The sequence below is a fragment of the Eptatretus burgeri genome, chromosome 4 (genome assembly GCF_056783735.1).
Source record: "Eptatretus burgeri isolate ZD-2024b chromosome 4, Ebu_testis_v1, whole genome shotgun sequence".
NCBI classification, from domain to species: domain Eukaryota; kingdom Metazoa; phylum Chordata; class Myxini; order Myxiniformes; family Myxinidae; genus Eptatretus; species Eptatretus burgeri.
Window position 1 is genome coordinate 137,702,449 of NC_140964.1, and position 19,157 is coordinate 137,721,605.

The 19,157-nt window shown below is 43.6% G+C and overlaps 2 protein-coding genes across 6 annotated transcripts in view; both read left to right on the forward strand.

Moving 5' to 3' along the window:
- The window catches only part of LOC147029209 (uncharacterized), a 159,569-nt gene that overhangs the window by 121,374 nt on the left and 19,038 nt on the right, over positions 1-19,157 (forward strand). Inside the window, exon 1 of one of the 2 annotated variants that reach the window (XM_085876435.1) lies at positions 8,893-9,022. The exons of the other annotated variant lie outside the window; for it this stretch is intronic. Within the exon in view, the coding sequence (XP_085732561.1) occupies positions 8,932-9,022 (91 nt within the window). The 5' untranslated portion in view covers positions 8,893-8,931. Of the gene's footprint in view, positions 1-8,892; positions 9,023-19,157 lie in introns of those variants that run through there. 2 annotated transcript variants of the gene reach the window in all.
- Positions 1-19,157, forward strand: part of LOC147029212 (uncharacterized) — a 299,659-nt gene that overhangs the window by 67,862 nt on the left and 212,640 nt on the right. The window lies entirely within an intron of this gene.

The window sequence follows — 19,157 nt, forward strand, 5'->3', positions numbered from 1 at the left end:
TCCATTTAGGGCCACACGTTGACTGCTACAGGAGAGGAAGTCTGCGAGCCATCAGTGGAGATGGCCTTGGACTGCCTTGGACTTGGACCGCTATAACTGCAGTACACCGAGGGACGGGCTTGGAAAATGCAACCCGCGAATTCCCTTGTAAGTAGGACGATAATCTTTTGACCACAGGTGATGCTCTACCCCCTCACAGATTCCTTGCACACAGGTCTCCGTGTCCAAACTAAGTGCAAGTTCAGTTTTACACCTCAGCTCCCTGAACAGCTCAACTCTATATTCAGCCTGACCCTGTGACTCTGGACAATGGTATCCAGTGTCTCGAGAGAGACAAAATTCTTCTTCGACCTCTGCCGAGATCCAAGACATCTCCCGGAAACATCAAGGACAGTGGGCTTGAAGGCATTCCACAACCCTTTAGGATCCCCCAAAGCATCCAGACCCCCCAAATCTCCACTCAGCCTGTTCGCAAACCCCTCAGCTACCCTCTCATCTTTGAGCTTGCCAACATCCAGCCTCGGCTGGGATGGTACCATTCTCTTGGATTTAAGCTGCAACTTAAGAGTTGCTACAACAAGCCAGTGGTCAGTATTGAGGAACTCAGCACTCCGGTTGACCCTGCAGTTCTGGATCATCCTCCAGTGACCATTAATGAGCACAGAGTCAAACTCTGCCACACTGCCAGCATTGGAATACCAAGACCAGCAATGAGCTTGTGGGCACTGAAACCATGGACAAGCCACCCTAAATCCATGACTTATTGCAAAGTCAAGGAACTTAGTGCTATTCTGGTTCACATTTCCAGACCTATGGGGACCAACACACATCTCATAACCATCCCCATCAGTTCCAGTCGATGCATTGAAATCCCCCAAGACTCAGAGTATCTCGCCTGGGGCACTGATCAACCACAGACTCGAGCGTGGCATAGAATGCGTCCTTTACGGTGAGATAATTCGCCTCAGTCGGAGCATAAACAGAGACCAGGGAAATGACACCCGTGGAGTGACGAATCCTTAGTCTTATGATACGCTTGTTGATCGGTGTTACCTCAATTATCAGTGGAGTCAGCTTATTGGACATAGCTACAGCAACTCCTTGGGCATGGTAACCATCAGTGCGACCAGACCAATAGTAGGTGGAACCAACCGCCATGATCTCACCACAATCCAGTCTCCAAACCTCAGAGAGTGCTGCAATAACAATGTTGAAACGCTTGAGCTCAGATAACAGAGACAGGTGATCATCCTCTCTTCGGGATGGGACATTCCAGGCACCTACTTCAGGCTAAGGTTTACATGGTTTCTGCAGCAAGTCACAGATGCCATCTGACCTGACCTGACTTACATCTCAGCAATGGCTACTTTATGATTCGAACAATACTTTCAATGTTTATCAAGTCTTCGTTGAGATCCAAAGATATTTAGACATCTCTTACAAGGATATGATTTATGCTTTGATTTGTCAACTTGACTACTTAACCAATCTAGAAAGGTTTTTGGAAAAGCATTATGAGCGGTTTCTTTATCAGTGAAATATCGGAGATCTTCATGCCAGTCATTTGACCAATTTTCATTGGATATAGTATTACGAACTCTAAGAATTTGGACTTTGTTTTTATCAGTTAAACCAGAAACCTTTATTGCTTGGTTATTTATATTCTCAAACTTTGTTATATCTTTTAAGCTCATGGGTTCTCCTCAAGAGATGCCCAGGTCCCCACTTTCTAATTTATTCTCATATTTATTATACTTTGAAACTCTTTCACAGTCCCTTGCCTGTGGATAAAGATGTGCTAAGATACTCCAGAGAAAGCATTTATTATCAGTATTTTAAATTTCAATTATTGCCTTTTTATTCTTTATATCCTTAGCAAAATCATGATAAGAAGAAGCCTTCAACAGAGTGGATTTAACAATATTAAGATTGAAATATGAAACATTCCCAATGTTGACCCCACCACCTTGTTCTTCTGATTCAAATCGAATAAGCTCTTCAAAGATAGGAGATGTAAGGAAGCTATTAATTAATGTAATAAGGTGTGGTGGATTCGTTCTCGTATATTTTTCTTCAGTAACATTATTTTCTCTTGAGAAGGTAAAGGAGGCTCCAAAATATATTTTGAATGATTTATGTTTTTCAACATTCCACTAACAACCTTGATAATTGAATCCATTGACATATGAATCGCTTCCCAAATGGATCTTACACTAACATTAAATCTAATAAGTTTTACCTCCATCCAATCTTTAAAACATCTTTGAAGAGTTGTTATTTCAAATTGTTTTGTCTCGGTGACATCTCCCTCTAATCAAATTTTTTCTTCTTATTTCTCTACATTTCTCTCAATGTTGTTTCTGTGTTTTTGTGATTGAAGATGTTTTTTTTTATAACTATCTTTGAAGACATCCTTGGAACAGACATCACAATGTTTTGTTTCTCGTTCAAGTGGAGATATTTGTCTGAAAGGATTGAATGTGTGCTTGATTTGAAGGTGTTTTTTAAAAATAACATTTATATTCATGATTATAAACGTTGCAATACATTGTATTCAACATATTTATATAGGAAAACTTTGCTTAAAATATGATTTTCTTGATGAAAAGCTCATGGTAATTTTGAGACTCTTTTCGTTTGAACTAAAAATTTTCTTTCTGAACATTCTGTTTAATTCAGAGGTTCCTATCGTGCGCTGCCTTTTTTGCTGCTGGTTGCATCATTGGTTGGGGGTGGGGCAATGCCGCTGATGCAGTGCCCCTATTACCAGGATACTGGTGCTCATTTTGCCGACCTCGCGAGGATGACAGGCTGAGTCAACCCCTTGGTATTAATTCAGTGGCAAACGGGGCTCAAACTCAGGACCCAAGGATCCAAAGCCACCACCCTCACCGCTAAGCCAACACCAGGCTATAATTTAGAGGGGAATCTGTGCTTAAAAACATTTTACCCACCAACTTTTTTTACCACATAAATACTGTACAATGTGTCAAGACACAAAAGACAAGTTTTGCTCAATTTCTACATTTGTAAAAAACACTAGTGCATGCCCGTACGTGCATGGCCATACGTGCGTGGCCGTACATGCAAAAAATAATAATAAAACTTTCAAACCGCGTGCCACAAACAACAACCACACAGGCCGTCCCTTCACTCTCACGTGCCCGTACGTGCGTGGCCGTACGTGGAAAAAAAACAACTTTCAAACAACCATACAGGCCGTTCCTTTGCTCTCGTAAACGACGACTGGATTGGGGCATTGTGATGATCTATAAATGCGCATAAGAAATCGACAAATTATTACAATACAGTAAGTCATCACTATCCGGAAGTGGTGCGTGCCCGTACGTTTTGTTCACATGCATTCCACGAATTATTGCTTGCATTGAAGTAACTGCTGTGATACTTCCACACACAGCGTTAATTAAAATCCAAATTAAAATCAAGTTTACCTCCCTGTCTTTGCCAGCCATGACATTCGCTGCCATTGACCATTGCCACTCCGATGCCACGGTGAGGTGACTGTAGGATTTGTAGGAGACCTGAAAGTACAGTGTCATTTGGTATTCCATGTTCGAGTTGTTTTAGTTTTAAAATAGTTTTAAAAAATAGTTTGCAAAGCATACCACCAATATGATGATGCATTTTGTTGGCAAGAAAAAAATTGAGAAAGAAATCGAGAATGAATACAGTAATCGTCACTGACAGGATTGGGGCATTGTGTTTAAGAAAATCGGGAAAGAACAGAAATTGAGAAAGAAAGAATACAGTAAGTCGATAAATCAAGAAAAAAATTGAAGGAGGAGAAAGAAGAAAAAACCGTGCGAAAATTTTTTTTACTTCCTGCTTCGGAGCATACCAACCAGCTAACTCTGATGTTACCGAAATTTATGCACCGTCTAATATGAAAACGATCATAACTTGGGGCATTGTGTTTATCTATGAATGTGCATAAGTAATCGAGAAATTATTAGTCCGTACGTTGTAACTCGTAATGGGGAACGCGGTTGACTCGTATAACTCGTAATCGACCTGGCCTATGCAGTAACGTGTCCTGTCATCGGTTGGTAAATAAATAGCCATAACTTGGGAAGCACTTGTCCGATTAATATCAAACCTTGAAAAGGCATATCCTCAGGTCGCCAGCAATATACCTGGCAAGTTTCAATTAGATCGGACCAGTGGTTGTTGAGAAACAGCGGTCACAGATACACACAGACACGCACACACACAGATTGCTGGAATTATAGATGGATACAGAGAAATATATCGAGGATGTAAAATTGAATAAAGATAAATATAACAACTATTGGATAAAAACAATTATGGTTGGTAAAATGAGTTCTTGAATTTCCTTCAATGGAAGGGTTTTTTTGTATACCTGAAAGAACATCAATCAAAGTAGCTCCAACAAAAGTTTCTTCTCTCTTTCAAGCAATATATTCAAAATAGAAAAAGCATTGAAACAAGAAAAAGTATCAAAAAAGAAAACCTAATGGATGAAGCTTAAGAAAGAAAAGATGAGACCATCTGTAATATGCAAGGTGAAATTTGTATTTTTTTTTCCAACAACCCGAAAGATGTAAATCTTGATGAAATAAAGGATGTTAATATATCAGGTGAAATAACATTTCATTCAGTAGTAGTTAAGTACCATTTTAAAATCACCTTTAATATAAAAAACGTAGTAGTTGAATCAGTTAATGAAAAAAAGTGTATGGATGGAGATGGTAATGTTTTTTTTCTACTAATTAAATATGACTCCTTATTCAAGTTAAGATTTTGAGGATTACAAGAGTGATGATAAAGTATCTGTTGGAACAGAAGACAGTTATGATACCGAGCGTTTGTGTTCAAACGATAATTATGAAAGTCATTTAATTGATGATTGTGAAAGCATCAATGAAACTACTGAAGATGACACCAAAGATGAATTTTGTTTCAAGTAAAGTTTTACTTTATAAATATGAGTGATATACTAGATCTTGAGCCTCTTGAATTCCCTGATTCTCCATATGACAAATTTGAGAATTGTCCTGCATCTGATCGAGTGGGATTAAACACAGTCAAAAGCCTATAAACAAGGTATATTATGTGATTATCTTCTCATTAATAAAAATAAAAACTATGAAAAGGTACATAACTGTTTCAAAATTACACCAAAAATGAACTACTTTACAAGATTAATAAGAGAAACGAATGTTAAGTACGATGGTGATGATGCACCTTTTCTTACAAGAGAAGAGACTGCACAAATGATGGTAATGTTTCATGGATTTATGATGTATATTTTTCACGATTGTCATTTTCAGGGAAATATCAACACAAGATGTTGTATTAATAAAATAATTGATTGTCTTGAAATTAAACCTGAACTCAGGATAAAAGTTTCCAAAAGAGCCAATAAAAATTGATATAATTTTTTTTATAAACATATAAATTAATGATTTTTTTTTACACATTTGGGAAAATAGGATAACATTTAACAACCATAAAAATCTTCCACATTCATTAAGATGTCTCAGTTGGTTCAAGCGGATGTGAAAAAAACCTGCCTGCTCTTAAAGATGCTCCTTACTCCAAACTTTTTAGATATTGATAATTTAATTTTTTCACAATGTCAGGTTTTCAACCTGAGTATCAACTACTCATACAAGGTTTTAATGCAAGTCTTGGTTTTAAAAAGAAGACATAATTGGTTTATTTAAACTTCAAAACGAACTAAATGATTATAATATTGGAGATATTGTTGCAGGCCGGGGACCGGTGTGCGAGAGCGACCGCTCGGTGGGGGAAGTTACGTCGTTTCCCACCAGCTCCCGGAATTGTCGGCCGTCGCTCACGGATAATTCCGTGAGGTGGTGGGTTGCTTAACCGACCGTGGGCGGTAATACCTCCACCGCGTAGCGTAGGGTCTTTTTGTCTCGAACCAATTTACGTAATTAACCACGCGGTGTCATCTACCAGGGAACCACGCCCTCGGTATGCCTTGCCCAAACCAGATCACTCTACTAACTACCAACTGCCAACGACCTTTCCGGATCGGATGCAGCCGAGCGGAACTACCAAGGACGTACCGGCTAGAATGAACAGAATATTGGGAATAAAGACCTGGCTAAAACTCATCTGACTCATGCTGGAACAATGAAGGAAAAGATGAAAACAAACTGAGAACATTTCTACAATAATTTCTTTATACGAAGCAAGGAAATTTATGTGGTACAGGAACAGGTTTATTGGGATGTTATGCAGGGGAAGATGAGAGAAAGATTTAGTGCGACAATTTTACAGCAACTTACAAAGGAGACACAGAGCAGACTCGTCGTGAGAATAAAACAGGCAAGATTTACAATGATCAACTAAAAACACTTATGCAGTTCTACTTGAAGACAGCGCCACACACACAGACACACACTCGGACAAAATAAACCCAGATGTATGGAAAAGACCTTCTGCAGCCAGAGAGGGAGGTGAGCTGAAATCGCAGTTCTTTCGGGTGCCTGAGTTCCGGGGAAAGGAATGCACTGTGGTGCGGCACCTGGCAATGGTCGTGCGGATCAGTCCATGGCTGCCCGCATGGAGACAGTATCGGCAAAGGAGCCCGGGTCGAGTTGAGTGTTGCAGAGTCCGTGGGGGGGGATCAGGGTTTCCAGCTTACTCCCAAGATGACTCATTTTCCAGCTCACCAGACGAGACGACTCACGTTCCAGCTCACTCGCTCACCCTCTCAGCACTCAACCAACGAACCCTCCGACAATCTCAGCCTCAACCAACGAACCCTCCGACTCTCTCAGCCTCAACCAAGGAACCCTCCGACTCTCTCAGCCTCAACCAAGGAACCCTCCGACTCTCTCAGCCTCAACCAACGAACCCTCCGACTCTCTCAGCCTCAACCAACGAACCCTCCGACTCTCTCAGCCTCAACCAACGAACCCTCCGACTCTCTCAGCCTCAACCAACGAACCCTCCGACTCTCTCAGCCTCAACCAACGAACCCTCCGACTCTCTCAGCCTCAACCAACGAACCCTCCGACTCTCTCAGCCTCAACCAACGAACCCTCCGACTCTCTCAGCCTCAACCAACGAACCCTCCGACTCTCTCAGCCTCAACCAACGAACCCTCCGACTCTCTCAGCCTCAACCAACGAACCCTCCGACTCTCTCAGCCTCAACCAACGAACCCTCCGACTCTCTCAGCCTCAACCAACGAACCCTCCGACTCTCTCAGCCTCAACCAACGAACCCTCAGACTCTCTCAGCCTCAACCAACGAACCCTCCGACTCTCTCAGCCTCAACCAACGAACCCTCCGACTCTCTCAGCCTCAACCAACGAACCCTCCGACTCTCTCAGCCTCAACCAACGAACCCTCCGACTCTCTCAGCCTCAACCAACGAACCCTCCGACTCTCTCAGCACCAACTAATGAACCCTCCGACTCTCTCAGCACTCTACCCTGAGGATGGTGTTGTAATTTATAGATCGCCCTCAGCAGGGAGGGGCCTTGGTGAAGCTGACGTCACTGTTCGCCCTGATTGGATGGGGCTTCCATGGGGCCGCCCTTTCTGGGCAGGGTTTCGGCCATACCAGGCAGCCCGCCCACTCCACACGTGCGGATTCGCCAAAAAGGAACTAGTACAAAAGGATTTTGCCTCGGACAGCGAGTCTCCGGTTGAGCGAGTAGGCGAACAAGCGTTTGTTCAGCCCATGCGAGAGGTAGGTACTGTGGTTCATAATGGAGGGGATATAAAGATTTCTTAATCCAACTAAAAATACATTGCAACGCACCCCTTTGATTTCCCACTAAACACAAGGAGGGGTTCTATCTACACAAACTTAACGGAATAACTGACTTCGGGACAACTGTATGTTTGTATGCATATGGTTCCTATAACCATAACACTATCCCCCTCTCTTTTGCTCGACTTGACCCGAGTCATTTAACATTCATGTGGCATGCAGGTGTTGGTTTCCCCTCGTACATTTTACCTACAGATCCCTGAGTGTGACAATTTGAATGCATGTCCCAAAAATAAATAACCTAGTGTGTTGCGTAACTAAACTAACAGACTCATTCGGCCAACTTAACTACATTTCTGGCGCTAAACAAACAACAGGTGGGTTAGGATTATATACATTTCTAATATTTACACAACCCATGGCTCAGGACCTGTGACTTGAGAGAACTCAAAAAATGAAGTCAACATTGGGGTTAAGTGCACAGCAGGCAATTGACGATCGGACGTCTTCAGGGCCTTCCATGGTCCCTTGTTTGGTCGGTGAACTTTTTTTCTTTTTTTTTAAACTTCGTTCCTGGCTGCTGGAGGCAACTCACCCTAACACGGCAGGCCATACACCATTTCCACAGGCCATTTGCACTGGCCTTAATGTAACAAGGAGACATCCAGGCTGCTCAGTGCAGTCCCCGGTAACGCGGCTGCCTGCAGGGCAGTCCTTGCAAACACTTTCAGAGATGGTCCTGGAGCACATGGTGAGGTTGGTGACATGGCAATGCAAGCAAAGGCATGAGCAGGTATGGCAAATGGAGTCAAGGCAAAGGGTGGAAAAAAAAGGCATGACAAATGCAGACCAGGAAAGGTGCTATGTAACAGGTTGGCACATGAAGCTGGCCGGCCTCAGTGTGGTCTCGTGAGGTTGTGGAGGGTGTGTGGTGGCATTTGCCGGTCTGAAGACGGGCTCTGATCTACTCTACGGTCTCCCCCCAACATATTGCCTATGCCTGTCCTTGTCCATACCCACCCCCATTAGCTTGTAACAAAAAAATTTTTTTTAAATAATTTTATAATTATGCTTGTCCCGAACCCCATTGTTGTTCTTGTTCGGCTAACCTGTCAAAACTGTCTACTCTCAATCCCTAAGATCCCTTTTTGAGGGGATTGAGAAAGAGAGAAGTGAAGCTGTCTCAAGACCTAATGCAGCCTCAGAATAAATCCCACAGATTTCAGCATTTCCAAGGCGAGTCCAGCGGCCGACGAACAGCGAAGGGATGGATGATGCGAAGGGGTACGCATTTTCTATCTATCCTAGCATTTATTAAACGTTAATCTATCCCTGTGGCTTTTCAACACGCCTGTCTCTTTAAACTATCGGTTCCAGCAACCACAATTCCCGTCACCTGTGTTGGTGTTCGTTATTAACTTAGGCCTGGCCCACAAATTTTCTCTCGTTCTCTTGCACAATTTTGTGGCTGGGCAGCGTGGCTCCATTGGCAGGGTTACCCATCTGCCAAACTGGAACTACGGCACCCCTGGGTCGCTGAGGCTGTCTCCAACCCTACCTGCTCCTTATGAACGTGGAGGATGCCCTCCCTGGCATTTTCCCATCGATGCCCGTGTGGCATTTTGGTGCTCTGGGTCCCGTTTCCGTGGGCTTCTCGTGCCCATTACACTAACTCGGTCCCTTGGACCCATGGCCTACTCTGGCCGACAACTTCGTTGCCCGGGGTGCCCTCTACTCAGTATGCATATTTCCACAGACATGCTCCCAGCCGGTCAATAGACTCCTGCACCCTTCAAAAGGTTTTGTGCCTTCGTTCGACACCAACAACAAACCGACATCCGTTTTGGTAAATTTAACGAACCCACTAACTAACATTACACTAACCCTGGGTTCCCTTGGGTGGGATTCACTCCTCCCCCCAATCATTCGTTCGCACCATGCATTCCACATTCACTCCATTCACATTTGGGCCCGCTGACCCACGTTCACTCATTATGTTCCTTTCTCTTTTCAATTCACACCAACACTGACGCTCTACTCGCTACATCCCCCTAACTAAGCTCGTGCTCCCCGTCATCCCTTATTCAAATGCACGCTCCATTTAATTCTACCAAGCTGATTTACGTCCCCACTACATGTTCCATGTTTCCAATCCATTCCAAATTCTCGACTAAAATTCCCCTAACTGATTTTACCAGGCCCCATGGAGGACTGCTCATGCCCCACGAGGCCGGTCTATCGAACACGAAACCCTTCCCTTAACTAGTGCTCCTTTGCCCCCGACGAAGATGTTTGCCACATTACGGCCGGGGATTGTCTACTCGTGCCAAGGCTCTGCCAGCCTTGCATCGCCAGAGAGGTGGTTTACAACTCGCTCGTCCCCTCCGTCTGGCCAATACATACGAGCGTAACGTTGCCCCGTTAATTGCACCACACACTCGCTTTCGGGCCATCCCCCATGTGAGCCACTGTGCGATACTCATCTGGCCTTCATGCTGCGCGATCCCTGCCGAGGTCACGAGCACACGGACCGCTCCGCGCGGCTTGCTATGCCAACGGGCCCGGAGGTGTCATCTTGACTCGTTCCGCACGTCCAGCGAACAACACTCGCGGCTCGCAGCACATCGGCCTCCGTACACATGCTCACATGGGGACTCATGCTTTCCAAATTTACTTGATTCAAGTCGCCTCCATTTTCGCCGTCCGTGTGCCGGTCTTGCACCAAGCACGGAGCGTTTTAACGCCGGCTCTCGATCACGCAAACATCCAGAGTTGGGCGGTTTGCAAAATACGGGACGAATCTTGCACACAGCGTCGCGCGGAGCCGGCGCGGTTTCCGAAATAATTCCGTCCGTTACACGACTCATGCCTCCCATCTGGGTCGGTCCGTATTCCATCTCCTCACATGCACTCACACATGCCATGTCATTTGCATGATACTTACCTTCTGGCACACACTCTGGGACAATCACATCGGGGGCTTGTGTTCACCCAAAATATCCCAGGGTTTCTACCCCTCCAAAGCTTGACATGCGCTCTTTCGCACCATGCACCCGCTCTATCTCGTACGGCCTTACCGGACTTACCTCGTCACGGCCTGCCACGGGGGAGCATACCGTCTCCCCTTGTACCTGTGGGAGGTTAATCTGCCCTCGCATTGGGTCTCAAAACATTCCACAAGCTCAACCCCAATGTCCCTTACCAGTTCTATGTGTGTGCGCTCTTCTTTAATTTCGTACAATTCATCCACCTCTTCTAATTCCTGCTTCTCTTTTATTATTTCTGTCATCCCCTGTCCGAGTTTACAGGTTTCTCCCTTAATTATCGTGACTGTCGTCTTGACGTCGTCATCACGGTCCGAACAACCTCCACACTCCTCCTCAACCCGGTCATTTCTTTATGTTCAGTCCTGATCTCATCTGCCATTTTCTGGTCCATGTTTTGCATTTCACCCTTCACCTCTTGCACATTCGCATTCATATTTTGCGTATTCCAGTACATGCAGTTTTGTAAATTTTGTAAATCCCCCTTCATTGCTTGTCTTAGCATCTCCACCATCTCCATAAACTGCTGCCTTGTCGACATCTCCATCATCTGGCCAAAGCCAAATGGCTTTTGCGAAGCCGATCCGCCATGATCGGGCACGAATCCGACAGGGATTGCTCGATCCTGAGCCAAGGATTCCTCTAACATTATCTAAAAACCCACCTGTCAGTTTGTCTTGGTCCACCATGGTTCACACCGAGAATGAAATAAAATTTGGCTGCTCTTAAATTCGGAGGGAAAGTGGGGGGGGCGGGGTTGTCAAGCACACCCCTGATCCGAATTCCGTAAATTTCTCTATGGAGGCGGAGGGGTTCGAGTTCCGAACTCCTGACTACCAAACTGTTGCGGGCCGGGGACCGGTGGCGAGAGCGACCGCTAGTTGGGGGAAGTTACGTCATCTCCCACCAGACTCCCGGAATTGTCGGCCGTCGCTCACGGATAATTCTGTGAGGCGGCGGGTCGCTTAACCGACCGTGGACGCCAATACCTCCACCGCGTAGTGTAGGGTATTTTTGTCTCGAATCAATTTACCGAATTAACCACTTGGTGTCCTCTACCGGGAACCATGCCCTCGGTATGCCATGCCGGATCCGGATCACTCCACCAACTACCAACCGCCTTTCCGGATCGGATGCAGCCGAGCGGAACTATCAAGAACATACCGGCTTGAATGAACAGAATATCGGGAATAAAGACCCGGCGAAAACTCTGATCCAAACTATGCTGGACCAATGAAGGAAAAGACGAAAACGAACTGGAAACATTTCTACAATAATTTATTTACACTAAGCGAGGAAATTTATGTGGTACAGGAACAGGTTTATTGGGATGTTATGCAGGGGAAGATGAGAGAAAGATGTAGTGCGACAATTTTACAGTAACTTACAAAGGAGACACAGAGCAGACTTGTCGTGAGAATAAAACGGGCAAGATTTACAATGATCAACTAAAAACACTTGTGCAGTTCCACTTAAAGACGGCGCCACACACTCAGACAAAATAAACCCAGATGTATGGAAAGGACCTTTTGCAGCCAGAGAGGGAGGTGAGCTGAGATCGCAGTTCTTTCGGGTGCCTGAGTTCCGGGGAAAGGAATGCTCCATGGTGCGGCACCTGGCAATGGCCGTGCGGCTCGGTCCATGGCCGCCCGCATGGAGACCGTGTCGGCGAAGGAGCCCGGGTCGATTGGAGCAGAGTCCGAGGCGGGAATCAGGGTTTCCAACTTACTCCCAAGACGACTCACTTTCCAGCTCACCAGACGAGATGACTCACTTTCCAGCTCACTTGCTCACCCTCTCAGTACTCAACCAACGAACCCTCTGACTCTCTCAGCCTCAACCAACGAACCCTCCGACTCTCTCAGCCTCAACCAACGAACCCTCCGACTCTCTCAGCCTCAACCAACGAACCCTCCGACTCTCTCAGCCTCAACCAATGAACCCTCTGACTCTCTCAACACCAACCAAGAAACCCTCCGACTCTCTCAGTACTCTACCCTGAAGATGGTGTCCTAATTTATAGATCACCCTCAGTGGGGAGGGATCTTTGTGAAGCCGACGTCACTGTTCTCCCTGATTGGACGGGGCTTCCATGGGGCCGCCCTATCTGGGCGGGATTTCGGCCATACAGGGAAGACCGCCCACTTCACACGTGCGGACTCGCCAAAAAGGAACTACTGCAAGAGGATTTTCCCTCGGACAGCGAGTCGCCGGTTGGGCGAGTAGGCGAACAAGCGTTTGTTCAGCCCATCCGAGGGGAAGGTCCTGTGGTTCATAATGGAGGGGATATAAAGATTTATTAATCTAACTAAAAAAAACATCGCAACGCACCCCTTTGATTTCCCACTAAACACAAGGAGGGGTCCTATCTACACATATACTGAACAGAATAACTGACTTCGGGACAACTGTATGTTTGTATGCATACGGTTCCGAGAACCGTAACAATACAAGACAACTATTTTGTGATACACAGAAATGTAAAAAGAAATCAAAACCTATAACTTGTATTCTTAGTGATAATACGGATGATATACATCCACCCCAAGATTTGGATAAATCAAAGAAGATTCTCGTTATCTTTGCTGATTGTATTAATGAGAGAAACCAAACGGTTGTGGATAGTTATTACATAAGAGGGAGGCATTTATCTTCGTCAAGCATACTTTCAACTCCCTCGTCACTCAATAAGAAATAATGCGAATACTTTTATTTCGTTCAAGTTAAATTCAATAGATATAAACAATTTTTGGAGAGACAATTGTTCTATGTTGTACAGTAAAAAAGAGTTTGAAGAGTATCTGAGACACATGAGTGGAAAATATATATACATTGTTGTGAAAGAAGATGAGATACTGAGGGATAACTTTTTTATTTTATAAACAATGACATGCATAAATGATAGTTATTATTACTCTTGTGGGTAAATCTGCTTCTGGGAAAAACTTTCATAAATCTAAGTTCTTGATTCGTAAAAATGATAAGATTACATGTTCTTTTTTTTTTTTAAACACCCTGTGATTCGTATTGTATCGACAACGACCAGAGCAATGCGACCAGGAGAAGTAGAAGGTGAAGATTATTACTATATTTCAGGAGAGGAACATATGCGATTGAGGAATGAAGGCCAAGTATTTGAGGAGGTCTCTCTTGGTGCAACAAAATATTCACATTGTAAGAGTGCGTTGAAGAAACTAAAATCTGGTGGTCTTGGGATATTAGAAACTAATCCAGAAGGAATGAGACAAATTATCAAACATCTGAGGGGAATGGCGTTAAGATTTTATCATTCGGTTTTGATGTTGATGAAGAAACTCAACACAAACGTTTGAAAAGCAAAGATGCATGTATAAGTGAAGAAGAAATTACAACTCGTATTAATTCTAATGAAGAATTTGATGAAATATTTAAAGAAAATAATGAATTTGAACACATCGACTTTAATGATGAAGAAAAGGAAAATTTCCCGATTGACCTTTACAATTTACTGAATGATATTTTCCAACAAATAAATGGATATGAAAGAATGAGCAAGAGGATCTAAGGAACATCAACAGTTGGTTTCAAAAGTTGTAAAACAACAGGAAGACATAAAGAAGAAACGGAGACAGAAACTAACGGGTGAAGAAGCGTTTGAAAGAAAACAAGATAAATTTTTTTAAACAACTTGAAAAAAACTCCCCAACAAATGTCTACATTTCCTATGATACAATACACCCCTAAAAACTTCAAATGATCAAATATTTTCGTAAAAAGACTGATCAAGAATGAGAAAATATCGGAGAATTAGAATATGATGATGAAGGATTATTTCAACAACTGGAAGAGATAAATCAACCCCCTGATTATGTTATGAATACTCTCCAAAACAATGAATATTCAACAGATTCAAAAACCATAGCAGGTCTCATTCCAACAGAACAACCAGCAATATTACATCTTGTTGAAGATAATGGGTTGATATTTAATGATGGATTAAGGTTCTTGAGTTCTGTTCAACCACCTGTAAAATTAACTCCAAGATTAATGTTTCTTCTTGCAAAAGATGTAAGACAAGGTTAAACTGTGAGGGGTGAATCAAGTTATTTTGATAAACCATTGAATGTAAAAAATGAGAATGATAGAGTATATATTGATAAACTAAACTCACTTAATTATGGTGTCTGTTGCCAGTAAAGGGAGGAAGAATGAAGGATATTTGAAACTCATTATTGTGGCTTTAAGTAGGCTTGGTTCAGGGATTAGTTTTCTTCCAAATGACCAATCACAATTAGTTAATAGACTGTTATTGTTGTTCGGTAGTCAGAAGGCTGGAAATGACAATTGTTTCCATGAAGCATCAACCATTTTGGACCAGCAAATGAATATCAAAATAATTAATAAATGTCAATACAAAGACATTTTATCTCATATTAAATAAGATGAGAAGCACAATCCTTAGTTTCAATTTCACAACATATCAGATCTTCTTTCCCATACCCACTACAACTTGACGCCACAAAAGAATATGAGGCGTCTTTATTGTCTCTAGAAACTTGTAATACCTTGTTTAATATTGGGACTGACTCAATCGGTCAACTTCCCGACCCGGATCTCAACCAATGGTACTCCATCTCTTCTGGATCTGATTTTGACAAATTTCCCTGACAATATCTGCTGCTCTTCCTTCGCTCCAATTGGTTCTTCTGACCACGTCCTTGTTAAAGTGGACATCTCTCTGGCTGTCATCAGAGAACCACCTCACCGGTGTCGAGTCTGGCATTTCACTCAAGCCGACTGGCAGGGTCTCCGAGCAGCCATCAAACTTACAGACTGGTCTCCTATCACTACTTTCTCAAACATCAACTCATCCTGGGAATTCTTTCAAAGAAACTTGCTCTCCCTCATGCACAGATTTATCCCCTCTCGTGTTCAGTTGTCTTACCCTTCCTCCCGCCCTTGGTTTACTGAAGCTTGTGGTGAGGCAGTTGTCCTGAAACAACTTGCCTTTGCCTCATGGAAAGCAAACCCAACTGAGGGCAATCTCAGTTCTTTCCACAAAGCTCGGAACAAGTGTGTATCTACCCTCAGGAGAGCCAGAAAACAACATCTTTCTCATCTCAAGTCTGAACTCTCAAACCTCTCTCCCTCCTCAAAATCCTGGTGGCGTTTAATCAAATCTGTTTCTGGTGTATGTTCCCCCTCCATCCCCTCCCTTACCTCAAATGGCCGCACTGCTGATTCCACACGTGATAAAGCTGAATGTCTAAACTCGGTGTTTGCAGCGAAATCTTGTGTCCTAAACCCATCACTATCTCTACCCACTTTACCCAGTCGCACCCAACTGTCCCTGGACTCTGTATCCTTTTCTCCTGACAAGGTGGAGAGCTTGCTTTCAAACCTCGAGTCAGATTCTGCAACCGGTCCAGACGGCATCAGCCCACGTGTCCTCAAAGCCTGCTCTTCTGCTCTTGCTCACCCTCTCTCTGTTCTATTCACCCTCTCATTTTCCCAAGGTCATCTGCCATCTGCTTGGAAATCTGCTAACATCACTGCCCTGCATAAAAAGGTGCAAAAACAGATCCCTGTAACTACAGACCAATCAGCCTTCTCCCAATCATCAGCAAGGTTATGGAATCCATCATTGCTTCAGACATGAAATCCTTCCTCTTCTCCAATGGCTTGATTTCCAATCATCAATTTGGTTTCAGACCAGGTCACTCTACCCTGGATATGCTGCTACTGCTCTCCCATCAATGGATGGAGGTCCTCAATGCCAGACAGGAAATCCGAGCCGTATCCCTGGACATATCACGTGCTTTTGACACAGTCTGGCACCCTGCCCTACTCACCAAACTCTCTTCCCATGGTATTCAAGGCCATCTCCACTCATGGCTCGCAGACTTCCTCTCCTGTCGCAGTCAACGTGTGGCCCTAAATGGAGTTCTTTCATCCCCTCTTCCTGTGCAGGCTGGAGTTCCTCAAGGTAGCGTTCTGGGCCCTGTTCTTTTTCTGGTTTTCATCAATGATCTCTCGGACTCTCTGGAAAATCCTCTATTTCTCTTTGCCGACGACTCCACCCTCTGCCGTACCATCTGTCATCCCTCAGACCGGCAAGCAGCAGCTTCTTCGCTCACTGCAGATCTGGATAAAATCACAAACTGGTCCAACACGTGGAACATGTCTTTCAATCCACACAAATCTCACACTCTCACTATGTCTCTTCGAAAGGACCGTTTACAAAACCCCCCCATCCACTTTCTCAACAATCCTCTGGAAGAAGTCTTTTCTTTCAAGCTTCTGGGTCTCACTATCTGCCATGACCTTTCCTGGGAAAGTCACATTTCCAACCTTGCCTCAAAAGCCAGTCGCCGACTGGGAATCCTCCGTCGTGCAAAGTCCTTCCTCGGCCCTCTTGAGCTCCTGACTACTTACAAAGCTTTTGTCCGTAGCCTGATGGAGTACTGCTCTCCCCTCTGGGCTGGTGCTCCTGCCTCCCACCTTTCTCGACTTCACGCTGTCGAAACCAGGGATTTTTAAGATCATTGGCATCTCCCGCAATGAAGCTGAGTCTTTGGGCCTCTCACTCAATCACCGCAGGTTGGTCGGTGGTCTTTCTGTCTTCTACCGACTCCTCTCCAGCCTTGCCCCCCCTGCTCTCTCTGCGATTTGTCCCAACCACATTTCCACAGGGCGCTCAAGGTCCACCAACAACCCCCTTCTGGTAAAACTACCAAAATCACGAATCACTGCTCATCTTCACTCTTTCATTCCTCTTTTTTCCCGCCTTTGGAATAAACTTCCTCACTCTATTCTTTCCCATTCTTCCCTCCAGGCTTTCAAAACAGCTGTTCACTACCACCTCTTATCTTCCCCCATCCAAATCCTCGATCTTTTCTACCCCCGATAATCCACCCAAGCCCACTTCCTTCAATTCTCCTGCTTTCCTTCCTGAAAGTCCCTGTAATGTCCATCTTCTCCTCGCCATGTTCCCCGTCCCATCCCCATCCCTCTCCCTTCCACAGTTCACCTGTGTCTGTTCCCCAATGTTTTGTCCCTTCCACTCCCACCCCTCTTGTCTCATGCCTCCTTGCTGTGAGTTGTGTGTTAGCTCTCATACGAGCCTCGACCAAGGTATACAAAAAAAAAAAAAAAAAAAAAAAAAAATATCACAGAGAAAAATGACAAGTTTATTTATAATCCGGGAAGCAGTTACAAAACTAACAGTTTTACCCGGAGCATACGAGGTTTCTCAAATATCTTCTGAAATTGCTTGCCTTTGGGTGATGAACCAAAAAATATTGTTATAGATATTCAAAAACATACTTCAAAATCAACAATTAAACTAAAAATAACGACAAGGTTGATTTCACAATTGATAATTCATTTTGAGAGTTATTGGGTTTCTCCTCAAAAAAGATTGAAAACAATGGAACATTTTGTTATGATAATGATATTCAAATATCCTCAGGCATAAATTCAGTATTAATTCACTGTGATATGATTGATGGTGCTGAAGAACAATGGATGGTGCTTGATGGAATAAGAACAAATGCAATATTTCCATTCAGTGCAAACTTGACCTCAATTGGTTTTAAATTCAATATGGAACCAAAAAATCTAGTTCATCTTCCCGTGTCTTGAAAAACCAGAGACAGAGTAAATTTTAGGATAACCGACCAAGACAATCGCATGATTTATTTTAATGGAGAAATTATATCCATCATAATTCACCGACGTGAAGTTTTCCAATAAATAAATATGATGGTTATTGTGAGGAAACATGAGTTGTGAAAATATAAAATAATTATTGGGGATGGGATGTTCCTTTCCCCAAATGATAAGGGTGAAGGTATGCATCTTGGTGGAGGTTACTATGAACCTAAGAGACCATGGCGTGTCAGACATCAATTTAGGAATAAAGGAGATGTGATAATTGATACTCCAATGGGAAAAGGTTCAACTATTCTTCAACAGAGAGACCGAATTGGTGCAACCGCTTCTGCCAAGGGAAATGCAGCGGGTGCAAGAAAGAGTATAAAAGATGCTCAAAAGGAATCCCATAAATTAAGAAAGGCAAAACTCAGTTGCCTCCCCAAGAACGACAGAAAATATTTCAAATACTAGTGTCTGGTTTCAAAAGTTTTAACATCTTTTTTTTCACTTTATATATACAAGTATGGAAGCAATTGATAGTGTCGATGATTTGGATGATACCATTATCATCCCAACCTTCATTACAAAAGAAGACGACTTCAAGGTAAATGCTATAATAATAACAAGAACAGACTGGAATACGAACAGGACAAATTTTTGAAATAAATAATCAAACTTATTTGAATCTACCCAAAAGTTTATTGTGTAAATTTACATTCACTAAGGCTGGGAATAACGCA